Source organism: Thalassophryne amazonica, chromosome 6 (genome assembly GCF_902500255.1).
Source record: "Thalassophryne amazonica chromosome 6, fThaAma1.1, whole genome shotgun sequence".
Taxonomy (NCBI): Eukaryota; Metazoa; Chordata; class Actinopteri; order Batrachoidiformes; family Batrachoididae; genus Thalassophryne; species Thalassophryne amazonica.
Genome location: NC_047108.1, coordinates 98,627,481 through 98,648,563, shown reverse-complemented (window position 1 = coordinate 98,648,563; position 21,083 = coordinate 98,627,481). Strand labels below are relative to the sequence as shown.

At 41.7% G+C, this 21,083-nt stretch overlaps 1 protein-coding gene across 1 annotated transcript; it reads right to left on the bottom strand.

Annotated features, from left to right (window-relative positions):
* Positions 1-11,935: 11,935 nt before the first annotated feature.
* Positions 11,936-18,341, bottom strand: LOC117511688 (chemokine-like protein TAFA-4). The gene is made up of 5 exons (XM_034171613.1): positions 17,943-18,341; positions 17,221-17,346; positions 14,078-14,233; positions 13,775-13,899; positions 11,936-12,125 (listed from the first exon to the last, which is right to left on the bottom strand). The coding sequence occupies exons 1-5, from the start codon at positions 18,004-18,006 to the stop codon at positions 12,114-12,116; spliced, it is 483 nt and encodes a 160-aa protein (XP_034027504.1). The 5' UTR covers positions 18,007-18,341; the 3' UTR covers positions 11,936-12,113.
* Between the last annotated feature and the right edge of the window lie 2,742 nt (positions 18,342-21,083).

Sequence of the window (21,083 nt, the reverse complement as noted above, 5' to 3'; positions counted from 1 at the left end):
AGCACACACTCTTCACTTGTCAGCACATTACCATGTGCATCTTTTACCACCATAACCTGCTGCGCATCCTTTCCAGCTCTGTCCCTTTGTCTGGCCAATCGGTACAAGTCCTTTTCTCCTTCCTTACTATTCAACTTCTTGTACAGCTCGCAATATGCCTTTTCCTTTGCTTTTGCCACTTCTCTTCTCGCCTTACGCCGCATCTCCTTGTACTCCTGTCTACTTTCTTCATCTCTCCGACAATCCCAAAACGTTTTCACCAACCTCTTTCTCCTTATGCTTTCCTGGACCTCTTCATTCCACCACCAAGTCTCCTTGTCTTCCTTTCACTGTCCAGATGTCATACCCAGTACTGCCCTAGCTGTCTCCCTCACCACATCTGCAGTACTTTTCCAGTTGTCCAAAACTGCTTCCCCTCCAACTAGTGCTTCTCTCACCTGCTCGCTAAATTTCACACAACAGTCTTCCTCCTTCAGCTTCCACCATCTGATCCTTTGTTGAGCTCTCACTCTCTTCTTCTTCTTTACCTCTAAAGTCATCCTACAAACAACCATCCTATGCTGTCTAGTGACACTCTCTCCTGCTGCCACCTTACAGTCTGTGATTTCTTTTACCTTGCATCTCCTATAAAGAATGTAGTCCACCTGTGTGCACCTTCCTCCACTCTTATATGTTACACTGTGATCCTCCCTTTTCTTCAAGTAGGTATTCACCACAGCCATTTCCATCCTTTTTGCAAAATCAACTACCATCTGTCCTTCCCCATTCCTATCCTTGATACCATATCTACCCATTACTTCCTCATCACCTGTGTTCCCTTCACCAACATGCCCATTGAAGTCTGCTCCTATCACCACTCTTTCATGCTTGGGCACACTCTCCACCACCTCATCTAACACACTCCAGAAATCTTCTTTCCCCTTCATCTCTTAACCTACCTGTGTGGCATATGCACTGATGATATTCATCATCACCCCTTCAATTTCCAAATTCACACTCATCACCCTGTCAGACACTCGCTTAACCTCCAACACACTTTTAACATACTCTTCCTTTAAAATGACCCCAACACCATTTCTCTTCCTGTCCTCACCATGGTACAACAACTTGTACCCACCGCCAATGCTCCTGCTCTTACTTCCCTTCCACTTGGTCTCTTGCACACACAATATGTCTACCTTTCTCCTCTCCATCATATCAGCCAGCTCTCTCCCTTTACCAGTCATACTACCAACATTCAAAGTCCCCACTCTCATTTCCACCCTTCTAGTTTTCTTCTTCTCCCACTGTTCGTGGCAACGTTTTCCTCCTCTTCTTCGTCGTCTTCGCCCAGCAGTAGCCCAATTTCCACCGGCACCCTGTTGGGCAAAAGCACCGGTGGCGGACGTTGTTAACCCGGGCCGCGACCGATCCGGTATGGGAATTCGATTCTGAGTCTGCATAGTTGTGTTGGCTTGTTTTACGCCGGATGCCCTTCCTGACGCAACCCTCCTCATTTATCCGGGCTTGGGACCAGCACTCAGAATGTACTGGCTGCACACCCCATGTGGCTGAGTTATCGTGCAAAAAACAAACACCGCCCTATAAAAAAACCCACTGTGCTTCGGACTTCCATAAAAAAAAAAAAGACTGTGTAGTTCCTCAGTTCAGCCAAAAATCACATCAACGTTTCATGTAAACAGCTCTTCACACATCCAGAGGCTTACAGGGGAGTGGATTTTGTGTGTGTGTGTGTGTGTGTGTGTGTGTGTGTGTGTGTGTGTGTGTGTGTGTGTGTGTGTGTGTGTGTGTGTGTGTGTGTGTGTGTGTGTAGCAGCGTCAGTTAACTCAATCAAATCATCATGTCGCTGTCCCATGCACGCACGCCCTGCAACCGGCTCGGTCCAGCTGTACCCCTTCGGTGCAGCAAAAAAAAAGTCACGTCAGAAATGAGTCCAGGTTTTCTTTCTCTTCCTGCTAACAGACAGCACAGTGGCCTTGTTTTGTGTGGGTGTGTGTGTGTGTGTGTGTGTGTGTGTGTGACTGTGTGTGTATCTTACAAGAATTAGCAGTGTCAGTTAGCTCAAATTATGTCTCAGGAGCGTCATGTACCCCGCGCGCACACACGCAACCTGGTCGACGCTTGTGCTTGCGTGAACAACAAAAATAAGACTGTATACGTCCTCAGTGCAGCAAAAAAAATTAAAAAAAATTAAAAAATCACGTCAAAAATGAGTCCAGCTTTTGTTATCTCTTCCTGCTAACAACCTCCAGGCAGCACAGTGGATTGGTTTTGGGTGCACAAGCATGCGTGGGCACGCATGAGTACGTGTGTTTTTGCGATGTGCACGTGCGCCCGAGTATGCATACTCGTGGGCACTTGTGTATGCGTGATCACATGTTTGCGTGTGCACAAGGCCGTGCGTGTGTGCGTGCACGTGAGAGTGCAATGGTACCAAACGTATGGAACCAAATTTGCACTGTAAATGGAACCAAGCCGCACTCTGAATGCAATGCAACACAAATGGGATGAATTAATCCATGTCATGTGACATTCAAAGCACCAATCAAATGACAAGGATCCACTCAGCCGTTAAATAATATACAAATAATGAATGTCTATGAGGTCAATGGTACGAATATTTCATGAGGTGAAAGCTGGAACACTCCATGTAGTCCAGCTTTTTATTATAACATCCAGACAGTTTACAGCGCAGTAGATTTGTTTTGTGTGTGTGTGTGCGCGTGTGTGTGCGTGTGTGTATATGTGCGCGCGCGTGTGTGTGTGTAGGTGTTTGTAGGTGTGTGCAGAGTGCAATGGTACCAAATGTATGGAAGCAAATTTGCACTCTAAATGGAAGCAAATTGCACTCTAAATGCGCAACACAAATGGGACAAATAATCCATGTCATGTGATATACAAAGCACCAATCAAATGACAAAGATCCACTCAGCCATTATATAATAATCAATATGTAATGTATCAATATCTCATGAAGGAGTATAGCCAGATACTACAAACTGTTATCAGTTCACCTTCATATTAATATTCACGGTCATGCAAAATGATTAATTCCTGTGTACATTAATTTGTGAATTGCATTTCAGTAACAAGCAGCAGACAAAGGCTTTGGAAAATAAAGAATTCAACCTATATACGTATAACTGCAAAGGCTCTTAATTTCCCTTATGCCTGTTATGATAATGTTATTCCCTACTACAACAAGCCCGGACATGTCCAGGAAGTGGCAGATTCCCACCTAGCCCAAACAAGAAAAATCCTGTGGGCCACCAATGCTCCAAGATTATGTTGGTACAGTCCAACACACACTTCTGGAACACACAAATTAAATCTCAAAATCTGCGAAAAAAAGTCAGGAGGGTGAAGTGTGAGGCTGTAGTAATATAAAAGTCGCACATCAGCTTAGTCACTTCAGCTCCCACTGGATTCATCTTTTGTCAAATTGGTCAGAAAAAAATCACTATATGACCTCCCAATCTTTCCATAGCTTTCTTGCTCAAATGTATTCAGGTTTGAAGAACAGACAGTGAATATTGGTACCTTTAAGTACACTGAATTTAGAATTCTACATAATGTGAATAAGTTAGTATACGAGTACAGTAAGATGGGTTTAGTAAGTAAGGGTAAGAGAAGGGTGATTTTGCACAGATTCGATTAATTGACTTTATTGCTCTGCAATTATACTTTAAGCTTAACATCAACTCTTCACTGACTGGTTTATGACTGTACTAGCAGTAGCCTCCACTCGATGAGACCTCCCCCAACACAAGAGTTACACAAGCCCATGAGAGCAATGCCAGTACTGACCGATCATGGCATTCATGGCATTCTACATCATGGAAACAAAACACAAAAACTGTGAGGTGAAGAAACACAACGGTAAGTTAAAAACATAAATCCAGTCCAGACTAACCAACAAGCTGCTACACAACACGATTAGAGTGTGTATGCCAATGTACGCACTGAGAACACTAACGTGTTATCTGCATACAGTAGCATAAACTGGTGGCATGGGGAGAACACTTATGGAGGAAGACGTGCAAGTTTACCTCAGAGTAAAAAAAAAACTTTTCAGGATGACTGATTATACAGTTTGCCTCTTAGCTTAGACTTTTTATGGTTTGGCGCTGCTGGATTCTACATTGCCTGTTCCAATACTTTCCATTCGCCCTACCACTTCACCCTTTCCCTTCATTAAGGGTGAAATGGTAGGATGAAAGGAGAGTATTAAGATTGAGCCTACGTCTATCCAAATCAATTGTCAATGAGGAGCTTGTTCCTGTTGTTTACAAATGAAGCAGAAGAACGAGCCCCTCATCAACAATCAACTTGTTTGGATTTAGTGGAGAACCAAAGTGTGCTACAGTGCATACATATACACTTCTACATTAAAAAAGAAAAAAAAATTAATGAAATTGCTTACATTTTTAACAGTCAATGTGAATTAAGTTTGTCCACGTTAAGTTAAAAAATTGGTGTAAATATTACTAAAGCTGCCTGTGGAGATTCCCAGTCATCCAGGTCATGATATTCAGGGACGCTGTAAAACCGAATGCTCAAATGTTAATTGAATAGACCAAGTAGTGTAAACTCAAAGACTTACTTACATATTTCAAGTTTGTGTAACTTGAAATATTTACCTAAGTACAATGTTTGTTTGTTTTTTAAGACTTTGAATTTACACTAAACCTATTGAATTCATTTGAACATTCAGGTTTACAGTGTAGGTTGAGTCAGGTCAACTGGACTTAGTTTAATTTATTTTACTTGGGTTAGTATAATAAGTAATAGAATCAATAAAATAACAAAAAAAAATCTGTACAAAAACATTACCCACAAAAAGCTGAGTCTCTGAGGAACAAAGATGGGCAGAGGATCTCCAGTTTATCATTAACTTCCTCCAGATTCCTTGAATCATTTAATAATGTTATGCACTGTAGAGGGAGAAATATGCAAATCCATTCCCATCTTTCTTTGAGCAACATTATTTTTTAAACATTTCCAAAATTTTTAATTTTCATTTAGAGAACTGTCATTCATCAACAGGTGATATAACCACATGGACAAGGGATTACTTTGTAAAACCTTTGACAAACACTACAATACAGAGTTATATTCACAAATGTCACTTAAAACTTTAATGTATGACAAAGAAATTTTATAATATTAATATCGTGCAGAAGCTGGGCTCCGAGACATCTAGGTTGGATCACCACATAGTGGATGATAAATCAGTATCTTTTCTTTTCTTTCTTGGGGGGTGGGGGGGAATGGATGGCATGTGGTCCAAACAAAAGAAGCAAATAACCACCCAAACTGTTATAAGCAACAAGTCCGAGAGCTGAGGTCTGTCATGATATGGGGTTGTGTTAGAGTCCTTGGCAAAGGCAATTTACACTTAATGTCCAGAAAAGTACATTATTAAATTTAGAGCCACACATGGTGCCTTGAATACCACATCTTTTCCAAGGACATCCATGTGTTTTTCACCAAGACAATGAATGCAAAACCACATTCTGCACACATTACAAAGACATGACTGTGGAAGGAGGGGATACATGTGCTGGTCCGGCCTGTCTGCTGTTCTAAATGGTCCCCAACAAAGAACGAGTGGAAATCTTGGAAAAAAAAATGCAACAAGGATAACTGATTTTTTTTTTTTTCCTTTTTTTCTTTCTTCTTTTGCATTTTCCATATGGTTCCAACTTCTGATTTGGACTTGTAAAATATAAGAGTTTTAAAAGGCAGGCTCTTTTATTTTTATTAAATCTACAGATTTTACATGTTTACAGGGTTACATGCAAATTGCCTCTGACAGTGACGGCGACCACGCAAGAGTCTGTAAACTGCTGAGCATCCACCCGCCGTCAGCCAGCGCAGCAGGCAGCGTTCAAACCCGATGCTGCAGACTGTGAGCTGTTGCTGCATTTGTATTAAATATTTCCTCACTACAATGGTTAAAAAAGCCAGATGAACTCAAGAGCTAAAAGCCAAACAATCGGTGCGAGTCCAGCAGGAATATTATTCGTATAAACAGGGCAACTGATGGAGCCGTAATAAGAGCAAAACATCCTTTTCAATCATAGTGGCTACGATTTGCTTTAGGGCAGAAAATCTCCGGAGTTTCTCGTCATAACTATAAGCAGAGGCCACTCCACGGGAGCGCTCCATTTAGAGACAAACAAAAGCGCCATGTAAATCCTCACAGCAGTGCCAACGCTCCTCTTTTCTATCCTTTTCCCGTTTCTCCTCGATTAGCATTTCAAACAGACCTTGTTTTGCATACGAGTTTGCTGCGTGCGTGCGTACCGTCCCTGCCTCGCAGGTGGTGGCCTGTCCAACCGGTGCAGTCGAGAAGCAGTCTTTGAGTGCATATGCATGTATTTATGTGTGCGTGCGTCTTTGTGTTAAGGGCCACTCCAGTGGGATCTGACCTCTAAATTTCTCATTATTTGTGGGATTTCTTTTTTTTTTTTCTTTGACCAGTGGAGCTACTGACTAGATTCACGTTGTGACTCAGTGAAAATCCACAAAATCTCTTTTTAAACGTCTGCCAGCAGACTCATCTAAAGTTTGATTGAGTGCATCACAATGTGCCTGGCGTATCAAGCAGCACCGCAACACTCCATGAGCAGCTCCGTGCATGGATCTGAAAAAGATACTGAATCACTTTCTTTTAAAGGGGCACATTAACTGCCTTGTACCGTTAAATACGGTTGTTGTTTTATCCGAACATATGCAAAGTCTGGCTGCCTTCAAAGCTACAGTGTGTAGGATTTTTTTGTTTGTTTGTTTGTTTAATAGAGAAGCTTGAATCTTCGACTGGACTGGGTTGCTTGACGCGAGGATGTTTCGCTTCAAATCACAGAAGCTTCCTCAGCTAAAATTCTTGCTCTGGTAGTCTGACTTCTGTCTTGATCCTTGTAGAGAAGAACAAACAGAAGCCACAAAAGCTGGAGTTTTAAACCTAACAAGACCCCTCCTACCCAGAGGCAGACTGCTATTGGCTCGTGACTAAACAATGGCTTTAATTACCACCTATTGTGCTCTAGTTAGCACCCTCCTAATGGCAGGGTAGCTGTCCCTCCTAATGATGGGACTGATGCCTCTCCTGACGGGCCTCCTGACGTGTCTCCTGATAAAGTGAATGACTCATGACCATGAACAAAAGATTGAAACTGCTTTGACCTGAGTACCCCATTGTAAACAAGGGACAAAGCGTGTCTCAGACCCCCTCCCCGGTTAAGGCTGGGTTTCAACTGTTTCACATACAATGCCTCCTTCACCCCTCTCTCAAACATTTCTTCTCTCTGGCTAAGATTTTAAATTCCTTGTCCTCAAACGTGTGGTTAGTGTCTTTAGTGTCTTGCTTGTTTGTTTGTTATGCAGATCCACGTTGGATTTGCTGTGGCGACCCCAAGTGCAAACAAGGGAGCAGCCGAAGGGACTTACTATTCATAACCATCTATTTATCAGTGTTTAATTGCCTAGAAAAATGAATTACTGTGTTTTCATAGGCTTAGAATGAGCCCTCCATATGGACATGGGAGCACGCCCCCTCATGGAGGCCACCATGTTGATACAGGTGCCCAAAACGGACATACACTGTCGGTCTTTTGCATTTTGTGGTGCATCGGGAAGCCTGAAGAAAAAAGAAGAGGAATCAGTGGTTGATGGACAATACGTCATCTACCGGTTGCTCGTGCTGGATAACAAGTCTGACAACCCTCATAAAAACATAATGCAATCCACCACATCACCACTAGATGTCACTACATCCTACACATTGTAGGTTTATGCAGAATCTAGGCATGAAATGGTTCAATTGAGACTGATGTAACACGTGGAATCCGTCAAACTTTGTGAGCGCTGGTCTGCAGTGTGTGTGACACGCCCACATGTCCTACTGGGGGGAAATGGGGGTGGTGACCTCTTTTCAATCCTTTCCATTTAAAGCAACAGGTACACAAACTGATTCGGGGGGGTTGTTGTTTGTGTGCCTTTATTGAGAGAGTGGCGTTAACTGAGAACATGGCCCCATTTTTGGCCCAACTGTACTGAACTACTGAATGAACCTTTAATGTTTTCAATATTTTTTAAATGATTTAACCACATACAGCAACACATCCAGGTACAGGTGCTATCAAAATAAATATAAAAATAGTTAAGCTATCAAAAATACAATTTATGATGATTTATTTAATTAATTTAAAGCCTGATTTATGCAGCAGCTGTTCTTTAACTCCGTGTCATGCAGTGACGTGTGTGACAGTTTTGTCTCTGGATTATACTTCATTCTGGACTAATTTGACCCTCAACAAGCTTTTCTTTCTACAATCATCACCTCCACATCAAAGGTAAGATGTACAATTTCTTCTTTTTCCGACTTCGTGCTGCAAAGTTGCGGACTTTTCGGATCTATTTTTAAACAGCGTGCACGCTGTAAAAACTGTTATAATGTGATGGGAGACGAAGGAGTAAAAACAGAAAAGTGTCAAATAACTAACATTTGTGTCTGATTTAACAGGTGCACGTCAGGCTTCATGTCCCAGTCTGAACACAGTTTGAAAGAAAATAAACGGTTGGGCTTTTAAATCACAGAAATGACTCCGGTCCCACTTTCCTCAAATCGGCAAGTGTCAGAGCACTGAACTTTAATTTGTACCTCTGTTACTTTGCACATCCAGACTGCTCAGGGTTTTTCATGGAAATACATTGTGATCGGACGGGACATTTTGTCCGATGTGAGCGATATGTATGTAACGGATTAGTTACAGTCAGGAGATGCTAAACATCTACGGGGAATCCTGAATCAGGTACATTTATTAAATGAATTTTAAATGAAAGCAGAAAAGTGTCAAATTAAATCACAGCCTTTTGCATGTCTGATTTAACAGGTGCACGTCAGGCTGCGGCTCGGAGTCTGAGCACGGTGTGAAAAAAATAAACGGCTGGGCTTTTAATCACGGAAATGACTCCGGCCCCACATGCGAGGGATTTAATGGAAATACATTGTGATTGGACTCTGTAAGGGAGATAGAGTATCTCGTCAATAGTTTTACATCCTCATTGAAGACAGCTTTGGATGCTGTAGCTCCTCTGAAAAAGAGAGCTTTAAATCAGAAGTGTCTGACTCCATGGTATAACTCTCAAACTCGTAGCTTAAAGCAGATAACCCGTAAGTTGGAGAGGAAATGGCGTCTCACTAATTTAGAAGATCTTCACTTAGCCTGGAAAAAGAGTCTGTTGCTCTATAAAAAAGCCCTCCGTAAAGCTAGGACATCTTTCTACTCATCACTAATTGAAGAAAATAAGAACAACCCCAGGTTTCTTTTCAGCACTGTAGCCAGGCTGACAAAGAGTCAGAGCTCTATTGAGCTGAGTATTCCATTAACTTTAACTAGTAATGAGTTCATGACTTTCTTTGCTAACAAAATTTTAACTATTAGAGAAAAAATTACTCATAACCATCCCAAAGACGTATCGTTATCTTTGGCTGCTTTCAGTGATGCCGGTATTTGGTTAGACTCTTTCTCTCCGATTGTTCTGTCCGAGTTATTTTCATTAGTTACTTCATCCAAACTATCAACATGTTTATTAGACCCCATTCCTACCAGGCTGCTCAAGGAAGCCCTACCATTATTTAATGCTTCGATCTTAAATATGATCAATCTATCTTTGTTAGTTGGCTATGTACCACAGGCTTTTAAGGTGGCAGTAATTAAACCATTACTTAAAAAGCCATCACTTGACCCAGCTATCTTAGCTAATTATAGGCCAATCTCCAACCTTCCTTTTCTCTCAAAAATTCTTGAAAGGGTAGTTGTAAAACAGCTAACTGATCATCTGCAGAGGAATGGTCTATTTGAAGAGTTTCAGTCAGGTTTTAGAATTCATCATAGTACAGAAACAGCATTAGTGAAGGTTACAAATGATCTTCTTATGGCCTCGGACAGTGGACTCATCTCTGTGCTTGTTCTGTTAGACCTCAGTGCTGCTTTTGATACTGTTGACCATAAAATTTTATTACAGAGATTAGAGCATGCCATAGGTATTAAAGGCACTGCGCTGCGGTGGTTTGAATCATATTTGTCTAATAGATTACAATTTGTTCATGTAAATGGGGAATCTTCTTCACAGACTAAAGTTAATTATGGAGTTCCACAAGGTTCTGTGCTAGGACCAATTTTATTCACTTTATATATGCTTCCCTTAGGCAGTATTATTAGACGGTATTGCTTAAATTTTCATTGTTACGCAGATGATACCCAGCTTTATCTATCCATGAAGCCAGACGACACACACCAATTAGCTAAACTGCAGGATTGTCTTACAGACATAAAGACATGGATGACCTCTAATTTCCTGCTTTTAAACTCAGATAAAACTGAAGTTATTGTACTTGGCCCCACAAATCTTAGAAACATGGTGTCTAACCAGATCCTTACTCTGGATGGCATTACCCTGACCTCTAGTAATACTGTGAGAAATCTTGGAGTCATTTTTGATCAGGATATGTCATTCAAAGCGCATATTAAACAAATATGTAGGACTGCTTTTTTGCATTTACGCAATATCTCTAAAATCAGAAAGGTCTTGTCTCAGAGTGATGCTGAAAAACTAATTCATGCATTTATTTCCTCTAGGCTGGACTATTGTAATTCATTATTATCAGGTTGTCCTAAAAGTTCCCTAAAAAGCCTTCAGTTAATTCAAAATGCTGCAGCTAGAGTGCTGACGGGGACTAGAAGGAGAGAGCATATCTCACCCATATTGGCCTCTCTTCATTGGCTTCCTGTTAATTCTAGAATAGAATTTAAAATTCTTCTTCTTACTTATAAGGTTTTGAATAATCAGGTCCCATCTTATCTTAGGGACCTCGTAGTACCATATCACCCCAATAGAGCGCTTCGCTCTCAGACTGCAGGCTTACTTGTAGTTCCTAGGGTTTGTAAGAGTAGAATGGGAGGCAGAGCCTTCAGCTTTCAGGCTCCTCTCCTGTGGAACCAGCTCCCAATTCAGATCAGGGAGACAGACACCCTCTCTACTTTTAAGATTAGGCTTAAAACTTTCCGTTTTGCTAAAGCTTATAGTTAGGGCTGGATCAGGTGACCCTGAACCATCCCTTAGTTATGCTGCTATAGACGTAGACTGCTGGGGGGTTCCCATGATGCACTGTTTCTTTCTCTTTTTGCTCTGTATGCACCACTCTGCATTTAATCATTAGTGATCGATCTCTGCTCCCCTCCACAGCATGTCTTTTTCCTGGTTCTCTCCCTCAGCCCCAACCAGTCCCAGCAGAAGACTGCCCCTCCCTGAGCCTGGTTCTGCTGGAGGTTTCTTCCTGTTAAAAGGGAGTTTTTTCCTTCCCACTGTAGCCAAGTGCTTGCTCACAGGGGGTCGTTTTGACCGTTGGGGTTTTACATCATTATTGTATGGCCTTGCCTTACAATATAAAGCGCCTTGGGGCAACTGTTTGTTGTGATTTGGCGCTATATAAAAAAAAATTGATTGATTGATTGATTGATTGGACGGGACATTTTATCCGATAACAGGAAACGCTATTTGGAACTCAAGATGGCACCATGAGTCATGTGACCGTTTTTTTTTTTTTTACTCGTCATATTGCCACTCTCTCAATTAAGGCACACTAGTTGTTTTTGCTGTTTTTGTTTTAGACTGCAATTACACTTCAATGCTTGGTATTCAATTTGGATTTTTCTGCCTATATCTGTTTTTTGTTTTTTTTTGTTTTTTTTTTTTGTCATTGCATTTACATCTGTTTTAAGTGTCTTATTCCTAATACATGCATTTACATGAGTCTGAAGTAAAACTCCTCAGATGCAAAGGCATCGGTTTGTGCATATGCAGATTTATGAGGTGGATGTAAACAAAATTTGCAACAGTTATTTAAAAAAGACAAAAATTCTTCTGCAAGTTATTTCTCTTCAAACTGTCAAAGTACTACAAATACTTATAGCATCCAAACTGAAGGAAATGAACATGAGAAGATATATTAATTAGATCTATCATTTCTTCTGTCTGCCAGTTCGTTCACAGTCTTCTGAATTTTGTACCTCTGACCACTTCAGGTCGAGACGACTTCCTCTTGCTACCGCGCCACCTAAAAACAAGAACACAAAAAAACAGACAAAATTATTTGTTCATTTCAATCACACACTTAAGCATCGGCTTCACTTTCATGGATATGCATCCTGGAAGGACAGTGTGTAACATGTTTCTTACCTTGAAGAACCTAAGAGGGTCCAGGAGGGTATTTGTGATGAACCACCATATTCCGTCATGGTGCCATGGCCTTGTTCAAGGAGAACAGGTAGTTCATTGGATAAGGAGATGGGCTGCCTTTATGTATACATAATGGGTTTGATTCCCAGTCACACTACCCGTCTATGTCCTTGGACAAAACACTTTGTCTGCATTGTTCCAGTCCACCCAGCTGTAAATAGGTACTGACCTTGACTGGACATGTAACCTGTGATGGACTGATGTCCCTTTCTGCAGGAGTCATAGACTTGCATCTGCTTGATGCTACGGACTTTGGGGATGGGCCTCAGGGCCTATACAAGACTTAACATGCAGGTGTTGGTCTAGTGGGTAAACAGTGGGCTTCAGACCAGAGGATCCTCTGTTCAATCTCATTCTGATTGGACAATCACTACGGACCCTTGGGCAAGTTCCTTAATCCCCAAGTTGCTCCCGGTGTGTAGTGAGCACCTTGCATGGCAGCAGCCTGACATCGGTGTGTGAGTGTGTCTGTGTGAATGGGTGAATGTGAGGCATCATCGTAAAGTTCTTTGAGCTTCTGTTATAGATAGAAAAGCACAATATAAATGCAGTCCAATTATTTAATTGATTAAATTGTGGTGGGATTTTCAAGATGTTTGAAAACTATTTTTTTCTTATGCAAAATTTGACATACTTTATTAACGCAGTGCATTTGCGTGGAGCGTGTAACATGAACATAAATGCTGTGACATCACTGTGAGGTTTACCAGAATTACCAAAATTATGCTGAAGTTGTGCTACAGGTGTGCGACGGCTGTTTATGGAATTGATCTTCAACCGGTTTGTCACATTCCAGGATGTATACATCCATGAAATTGAAAACGGGGATGAACTGAATCAAAACATCATTCCATTTTTATTATATTCTGTGGTGTTTTGTTGAGCGTACTCGAACGGGTCATGTGACTGCTTGCAGTGTAGATGTTCACAGGCTGAGCTGCTCACTGTTAAATGTTTCTCTAGTTTTTTTGGAGAAAAAAAAAAAGCCAATTTATGAGGAAGTACATATTTAAATGCAGCTGGGTCTCCTTTGGCTGTCAGATTTAATTACATGGGTTTTAGTGTTTGGTTTTACTTTACAGCTTATTTCAAGTTTGTCCTCTTGGCACCATCATTCACAAGATTATGGAATTATGTTTTTCTGAGCCCGCTGTGCCTGGTGGAGAGCAAAAGGCTTGATATGGCCAGTGGGAGCTGTGATTATGCCCAATTGTTGAATCTTTCAGCATCAAATCGAGGCTTACTGAAATAACACTTTATGACCGAGCTTTCACAAAACTGTTGTTCGCTCTTTGCAGAGGTGGTTAATAAAAAAAAAAAAAAAAGAAGTGATTCATCTCATGAATAGATTTTAAGTGTCTATAAATACCAGAAAAATTGCTTCCATTTAAGAAGCCGCTTTTGATCCTTTGTAGGGTTTCTGGTGCCACTGTGAGTTGAAATAATACAGAACCTCACTGTTCTCACCTTAGTGGTCTTTACTTTGTTCCCAGTGATGCATGACCAGCCAGTCAGATCAGGGAGAACTCTGCACTCCTCCTCTTCCAGACACGGCTCCATTTTGCACCACCACTTCTGACGCACAATGGAGGCTGAAAAAAACAAAACAAAAAACACCACAGCAGAAGGTCATTTTCAGAAATATCAACCCGATTTTGTACTCAGTGCTCCTCCATTATAACCTTTTTACATCTCTACTTCGACAAATAACACATTTGAGTCATGCCACGGTCATTGTTGTTGGGAAAGATGAAAGAAGGCCTCAGTCACCTTCCACGCAGGAGGGCAGAGCCCTTGTTGTCCCTGCAACCTGTCCTGGAAAGCAGGAGCACTTGACTGTTTGAGAGTGTTCTTCAATCTTGTTCTTATTGCAGCAACGATGAGCGGCGACCACTTCGCATGTGCCTGTCCTCTCCTGCGATGACCCTGAGGTCGAGAATTCAGCGGGACAGATGATGGGTGTCTTCACAGACTCTTGGATAACAGCACAATGCACCATTTTCATGACTTAATTAAGCTGTTAAAGGTGAACAAATGCAGTAATCTTTTCTGTTTACACTTCTACAGACTCTCATCAGCCCCAGTGAGGGTGTTTCAGATTTAATTTAGATGTTTTTAAAGCTGCAGCACCACCAAGTGGGTAAAAGTGTCAGCACTTGTCTCACGGAGAGGAACAAAAAACATCCATACCAGGACCTAAACAGCAGCTACAGATGTCAAAACACATTAGCAGCAGTCATCAGCAGGTTTCCGTTCCACGTTTCAAATTATGTACGAAAGGGCTAAAGAGCACGGGCACTAATCTGGGCCATATATAACCTTTGCAGTGCAATTTCAAGGAAAGGCTTTGATGCTCATTGAGCTGCTTATGATTCATGCTGCTGCCCTGAACTTCCAGCTGAAGAGCTGCAACAGAGCAGAAATAAAAAGATAGCGAAGTAAACCGGCATGACCAACAACACCTGTGGGACAGTGGTGTTTTAAAAATCAGACCCGGTTCACTGCAGGAGCCAAAAAAATAAAACATGCAATTAGACCAAACAAAACCAAAAGTTCACTTTGGATATTTAAGCCATCCTGCGTGGCCTCTGGAATGGAGAATGTGCCCAATGTGTTGATTTGCATTCTGGCTAATTGGCTGGAAAATACAGTCAGGTCCACAAGTCACTGGAGAGTATCCTAACACAGTTTTTGTTATTTTGCCTCCGGACCAATATGAAGCAAACAAGCTGTGCAGTGTAGCCTTTCAGTTTTGAATCAAGCTGTTTAACATAGATATTGCATATTAACCATCTAGTGGTCATTAATATACATTGTTCCTCCATTTCTAGGGGAGATGATGGTCTAGTGGTTAAACGTTGGGCTTGAGACCAGAGGATCCTGAGTTCAAATCCCAGCCTGGCTGGAAAATCACTAAGGGCCCTTGGGTCCTTAATCCCCTAGTTGCTCCCGGTGTGTAGTGAGCACCTTGTATGGCAGCACCCTCACATCGGGGTGAATGTGAGTCATTATTGTAAAGTGCTTTGAGTATCTGATGCAAATGGAAAAGCGCTATATAAATTCCAGTCCATTTACTATTTGTTTTCTGAGCACATAAGTAATTGTTATTTACTTATTTATGTTTTTAATCTTTATTTCATTTTATTCTGCCTTTTAAATGATGTTTGTGAAGCACCTTGAGGCAATTTGGTGCTATATAAATTAATAAATTTGAATTTATTTGAATTTTAATTGGATAAACCAAAATAAAAGAATTATTGTCAATATAAATCATCACTTTTACAACCAGTACATTTAGACAATTCAGGGAATGGACACATGGACATTCCCAACTCACTAAATGTGTCTTGGACTTCATTTATATCAATCATTAGGAAATAAAAACAGTGACAGTGCAGGGGGAAGGGGCTGAGGGAAGCCACCAAGACACGCATGACAATGATAAAGGAGTTATAAGCGTCTGTGGATGTGAGTGGACAAACTGTGGATGGAACTTTTGTCTATTGCGTCACCAGTTGCATAGTTTCATGGTGGATAGGAAGAGAGAAGTATTTTCTTCAAAAGAAGATGTGAACTTTGAGCTACAGTTTGGTAGATCTGTAGGGCTTTATTATTATTATTATTATTAAAATGGTTCTCCTCACTCACTCATCTTCAACCACTTACTCCAGTTAAGGGTCATGGGGGGCTGGAGCCTATTCCAGCAGTCACAGGGCGTGAGGCGGGGTACACCCTGGACATGACACAAGCCTGTCACAGGGACACATGTAGACAAACAAACACATTCACACCTGCACGCACATCTACGGACAATTTAAAGTTTCCAATACACCAAACCTACATGTCTTTGGATGCGGGAGGAATTTGGAGCATCTGAAGGGAGAACACGCAAGCTCCACACAGAAAAGCTACAGGTGGGAATCAATCCCATGACCTTCTTGCTGTGAGGCAACAGTGCTAACCACTAAACCACCGTGCTGTTCCAAATTTGCTCTCCTCTCACTCCAATTCCCAAAATTCGAACTTACCACAGTTTGTCCAGTTGCATCCACAGAAGCCTGTATCTCCATCAGAGATGTCACGGGTGTCTTTCTAGCCTTGTCAGTTTTTGAGAAATGCCCACTCCATACAGATTTACCATCTGCATCATACTGTTTGCATTTCTTAATGATTGACTTAAATGAAGGCTGAGACAAATTTAGTGGTTCGGAAATGTTCATGTATCCATCACCTGACTTGTCTCAAGAAATCTGGCTGTAAAATTGATGATCTGCATGAATATTAATTATAGTATTATTATATCTAAATGGACTGCATTTATATAGCGCTTTTCCATCTGCATCAGACGCTCAAAGTGCTTTACAATTATGCCTCACATTCACCCCTATGTCAGGGTGCTGCCACACAAGGCGCTCACTACACACCGGGAGCAATAGGGGATTAAAGGCCTTGCCCAAGAGCCCTTAGTGATTTTCCAGTCAGGTGGGGATTTGAACCCATGATCTTCTGGACTCAAGCCCACCACCTTAACTACTAGACCATCACTTCCCCTAATATATATCTAATAATATCTAATATTATTAGTTTGTCTAATTATTTACGGGCCATGGAAATGGAGGAACTGTGCATAAAAATGGTTGTAATTCCTTAACAGTTCATCCAATATTGTAAAGCTGAATCCCTATAATACAAGTGGCACTGAGGCAAAATTCCCAAAGGTCCATCACTGTCCAAATACTTGTGGACCCAACTGTAGTCAAGCAGCACCCAGTCCCATCCTTTTGTCAGCTTGATATGAACATTTTTTTTTTTTTTTAGCACTGTTTGTTCAACTCATTACTGCTGCTGGTGACCAGCAGCAGTAATGAGTCCCTCAGGGCGTGAGGGCGGCCTGGCGGGGTCGTGACACAAACCCATTTGTCCTCGGGAGCTTTGGTTGCCAGCGGACACCCGCTGGCTGCAGAATCCGACCACACAGATGACGAAGAGGCCCCAGTGTAACAACGTCCATGTCAGTCCAAAGTGCACCTGCATCCTGCCTGCACAAAAATACAATTAAAACACACATTTGCAAGCTGTGCATCTCTCAACCAGTGCTTTTCCTCCAAACACATGATAAAATGTGACAAATTGTTGCATATGACGCTTACATCACCCAAGCAAGCTAAAAAGAACTTTAAGAAAGCTTAATTAAAGGCAGTTTTGGACACAAACACTGCTTGGCAGATTCTGAGCTCATATCTTCTTAGCTGCAAACATCTCACTCATCAACGCTCCCTTCACAGCAGGTTGTATTTTGCATGAGTCACAAAAAAACAAATAAACAAACTGGGACACTGACTTTTATAATAACTTATGTAGAAAAAGATGACAGGAAGAGAACGTGCACACACACCACTGAGCTTGTCCATCAAAAAGTTTCACTGGTTCAGAAAATCTCAAAATTTTAATTATGTTCCTTCTGACCACAGGCCTCATCATTAATTAGGGGTATGAGCAGCAAAACAGAAATAACATTTTTATCAGCATAACTCTCACAAAAATAAGAAACTGTGGTTAGAGATGAAATAAAAATCAGTTTAATACAGCACACATTGGATAGTGCTGAATAATTTTTTAAAAAGCACAAACTTACCAGTGTCTTCTGTGCTGATGGTATTTAAGCAGATGTTGAAGTCCCCATTAGTACCTGGGTTCATGTCAAACGTGTCCCAAATTTGAAGCAGACGTGAATCTGTAGTTCATTTTTCAGCTTCAATTTACAAGATGAACAAAAATAAAGATGATCACAGCTCCCGCCTGCTGCGAAATAACACCCCAGCCGAGAGACAAGACTTAAGCTCTTCTCCCCAGAGTCATATCTCGGGATGTGAGAGACGAGGTGTTCTGTGAACACTGTGGGATCAGCAAAATTAAAACTTAATCAAGACACAAACCATCTGTCCACAGCCGACAATATGCGGCCACTTTCATTAGTGTTTAGGAAGCTTAAGACAGAACTGAGAGCCACTGTGGAGGAAATCTGCTTCTTTAAATCACGTCAGCCTCCTGCAGCTTGTTCCTGATCTAGAATTCTATTTATTGCTTGTAGTGTTTGTTACAGTAAAGCATAAATTTTGCATTAAACTGTTGGTCACCATTTTATTGCATGGATTAATAAATAAATGTGGATACATTGACAGTCAGGATTTTTTTTTCGATCCAAACAATACAACACAGTCCTATTTCTGTGAAGGCTCTCAGTTGTCCAGGTGGTTTCCATAGTAGAGAAGCTTGAATCTTCGACTGGACTGGGTTGCTTGACGCAAGGACGTTTTGCTTCAAATCGCAGAAGCTTCCTCAGCTAAAATTCTTGCTCTGGTAGGCTGACTTCTGTGACCCTTGTCGAGAAGAACAAATAGAAACCACAAAAGCTGGAATTTTTAACCTAACCAGACGCCTCCTACCGAGAGGCAGACTGCTATTGGCTAATGATTAACCGATTGCTTTAATTAGCACCTATTGTGCTCTAGTTAGCACCCTCCTAATGACAGGGTAGCTGTCCCTCCTAACGATGGTACTGACGCCTTTCCTGATGACGTGAATGACTCATTACCATGAACAAAAGACTGAAACTGCTTTGATCTGAGTACCCCATTGTAAATGGGGGACAAAGTGTTCTTCTTGACAAGGGTCAGACAGAAGTCAGACTACCAGAGCAAGAATTTTAGCTGAGGAAGCTTCTACGATTTGAAGTGAAACGTCCTCGCATCAAGCAACCCAGTCCAGTCAAAGATTTAAGCTTCTCTACAACAGTCCTGTATCAGTCACTCAGGCAGACAACTGGTCCATCCATCTCCCAAATGTAGCCATCTATCTGTAGCAGCCAGGTGAAAAACAGGCATCCTGTAGGCCTTTTGCAGTTGCTGGGATCGTCCAACATTCAGGCACCTGCATGCTGGATTATGCCCAAAGAAATGCACCACATGGCCAAAATGTCCCCTCACAACACAAGTGATGCTCCTCAGTCAAGTCTCCTACAATACAGTGTAAATAGAAATTGATAAAATCTTTAAAAGAAAACTTTTACTTTTGATCATGGGGCCCAATAAGCAAAAGAGAAACCTGACATCTGAAGTCCACTCACCAGCTACTTTATTAGGTGCACCTCTTCAACTGCTTGTTAACACGCATAGCTAAACAGCCAATCACATGGCAGCTCAATGCATTTAGGTATCTAGATGTGCTGAAGACAACTTGCTGAAGCTCAAATTGAGCATTAGAATGTGGAAGAAAGATTTAAGTGACTGAATGTGGTATGGATGTTGGTGCCAGACGGGCTTGTCTGATTATTTCAGAAACCACTGATCTACTGGGATTTTCACACACAGCCATCTCTAGGGTTTACAGAGAGATAGTCCAAAAAAAATGAGAAGATATCCAGCAAGCGGCAACTGTGTGGATGAAAATGCCTTGTTGATATCAGAGGTCACAGGAGAACGGGCAGACTGGCTGAACAGACTGTGTGATGCTATCATGTCAATATGGACCAACATCTCTGATGAGGAATGTTTCCAACAGCTCATTGAATCAATGTCAGGAAGAATTAAGGTAGTTCTCAAGGCAAAAGGGGGTCCAACCGAGCACTAGCAAGGTGTACCTAATAAAGTGGCTGGTGAGTGTATATCCTGTGATTGTGATATGTTCCAATTGTTTTCATAGGTCCAAATTTCCCAGTTACACCCCCCAAAGTAGAAATTCCAACTTGTCCACTCATTCAAAATGGCTATCACCGAAAGCATGTTGACGTGTCACACATCAACGTGCTTTCAGTAATAGCCATTTTGGAGCCAGTCTCATGTAGTAGACTGCGTTGGACGTAAATGCAACACATGCTTTTGGTGATAGTCTTAAATCCAGCATACGCAGGGGACGTGATGGTCTATTGGTTAAGCACTAGGCTTCAGACCAGTGAATCCTCGGTTCAAAACACAACCAGACCAGAAAATTTCTAAGGGCCCTTGTACAAGGTCCTTAATCCTCTAGTTCAGTGATGTCCAATGTATTCCAAAAGGGCCAAGAGGGTGCAGGTTTTCTTTACAGCCAGACTCCAGCAGGTGATGAGCTCATCTGCTTGAAGTTGAGTTTCTGATGGGAAAGCTCTATATAGGTGCAGTCCATTTACTATACCCAGAGTTTACAATCAAATGTAGTGGGATGAAGGTCCCGAGTCCTGATTGAAGACCTTCCCTCTAGCTTGGTTAACGGGGAATTCCCCTTTGGCTGACCTGGTTTACTGCAAGCTGTCCGGGTTTGATCCCACCGCCGTCCCAGCCACAAAGGTCCCACGGTCACAATCTGGCATCACGAACAGGATGTGGGTAGTCACAGAACATGCTTAAATGCACCTGTGACTTCGGGACGAAGTCAAAAATGGTAGGGAAATATGTAGCAGGATGAAGGTCCTGATTGAAAAGATGTTCCTGCTAGCTTGGCTAACGGGGAATTCTCCCTTTGGGTGACCTGGTAGAGGAACGGTCTTTAGTACGAGCCGTCCGGGTTTGATCCCACCGCTGTCCCGGCCACAAAGGTCCTGCGGTCAGACAAAGATGGCTGTTGCTTGCATCAACAGTAGTGAAAGCTGTAGATTTGACTGTTTTTGTGTCACACAGTACTGTACTACTGTCTGTAGATATGTTGCTATGCTATTTTTGTGTGAAAAGTAACTATCAACTGGTGCTGCTAACCTGGTAGATGTTGAGAATGATTGGGTACACTATCCTACAGACTACTATAA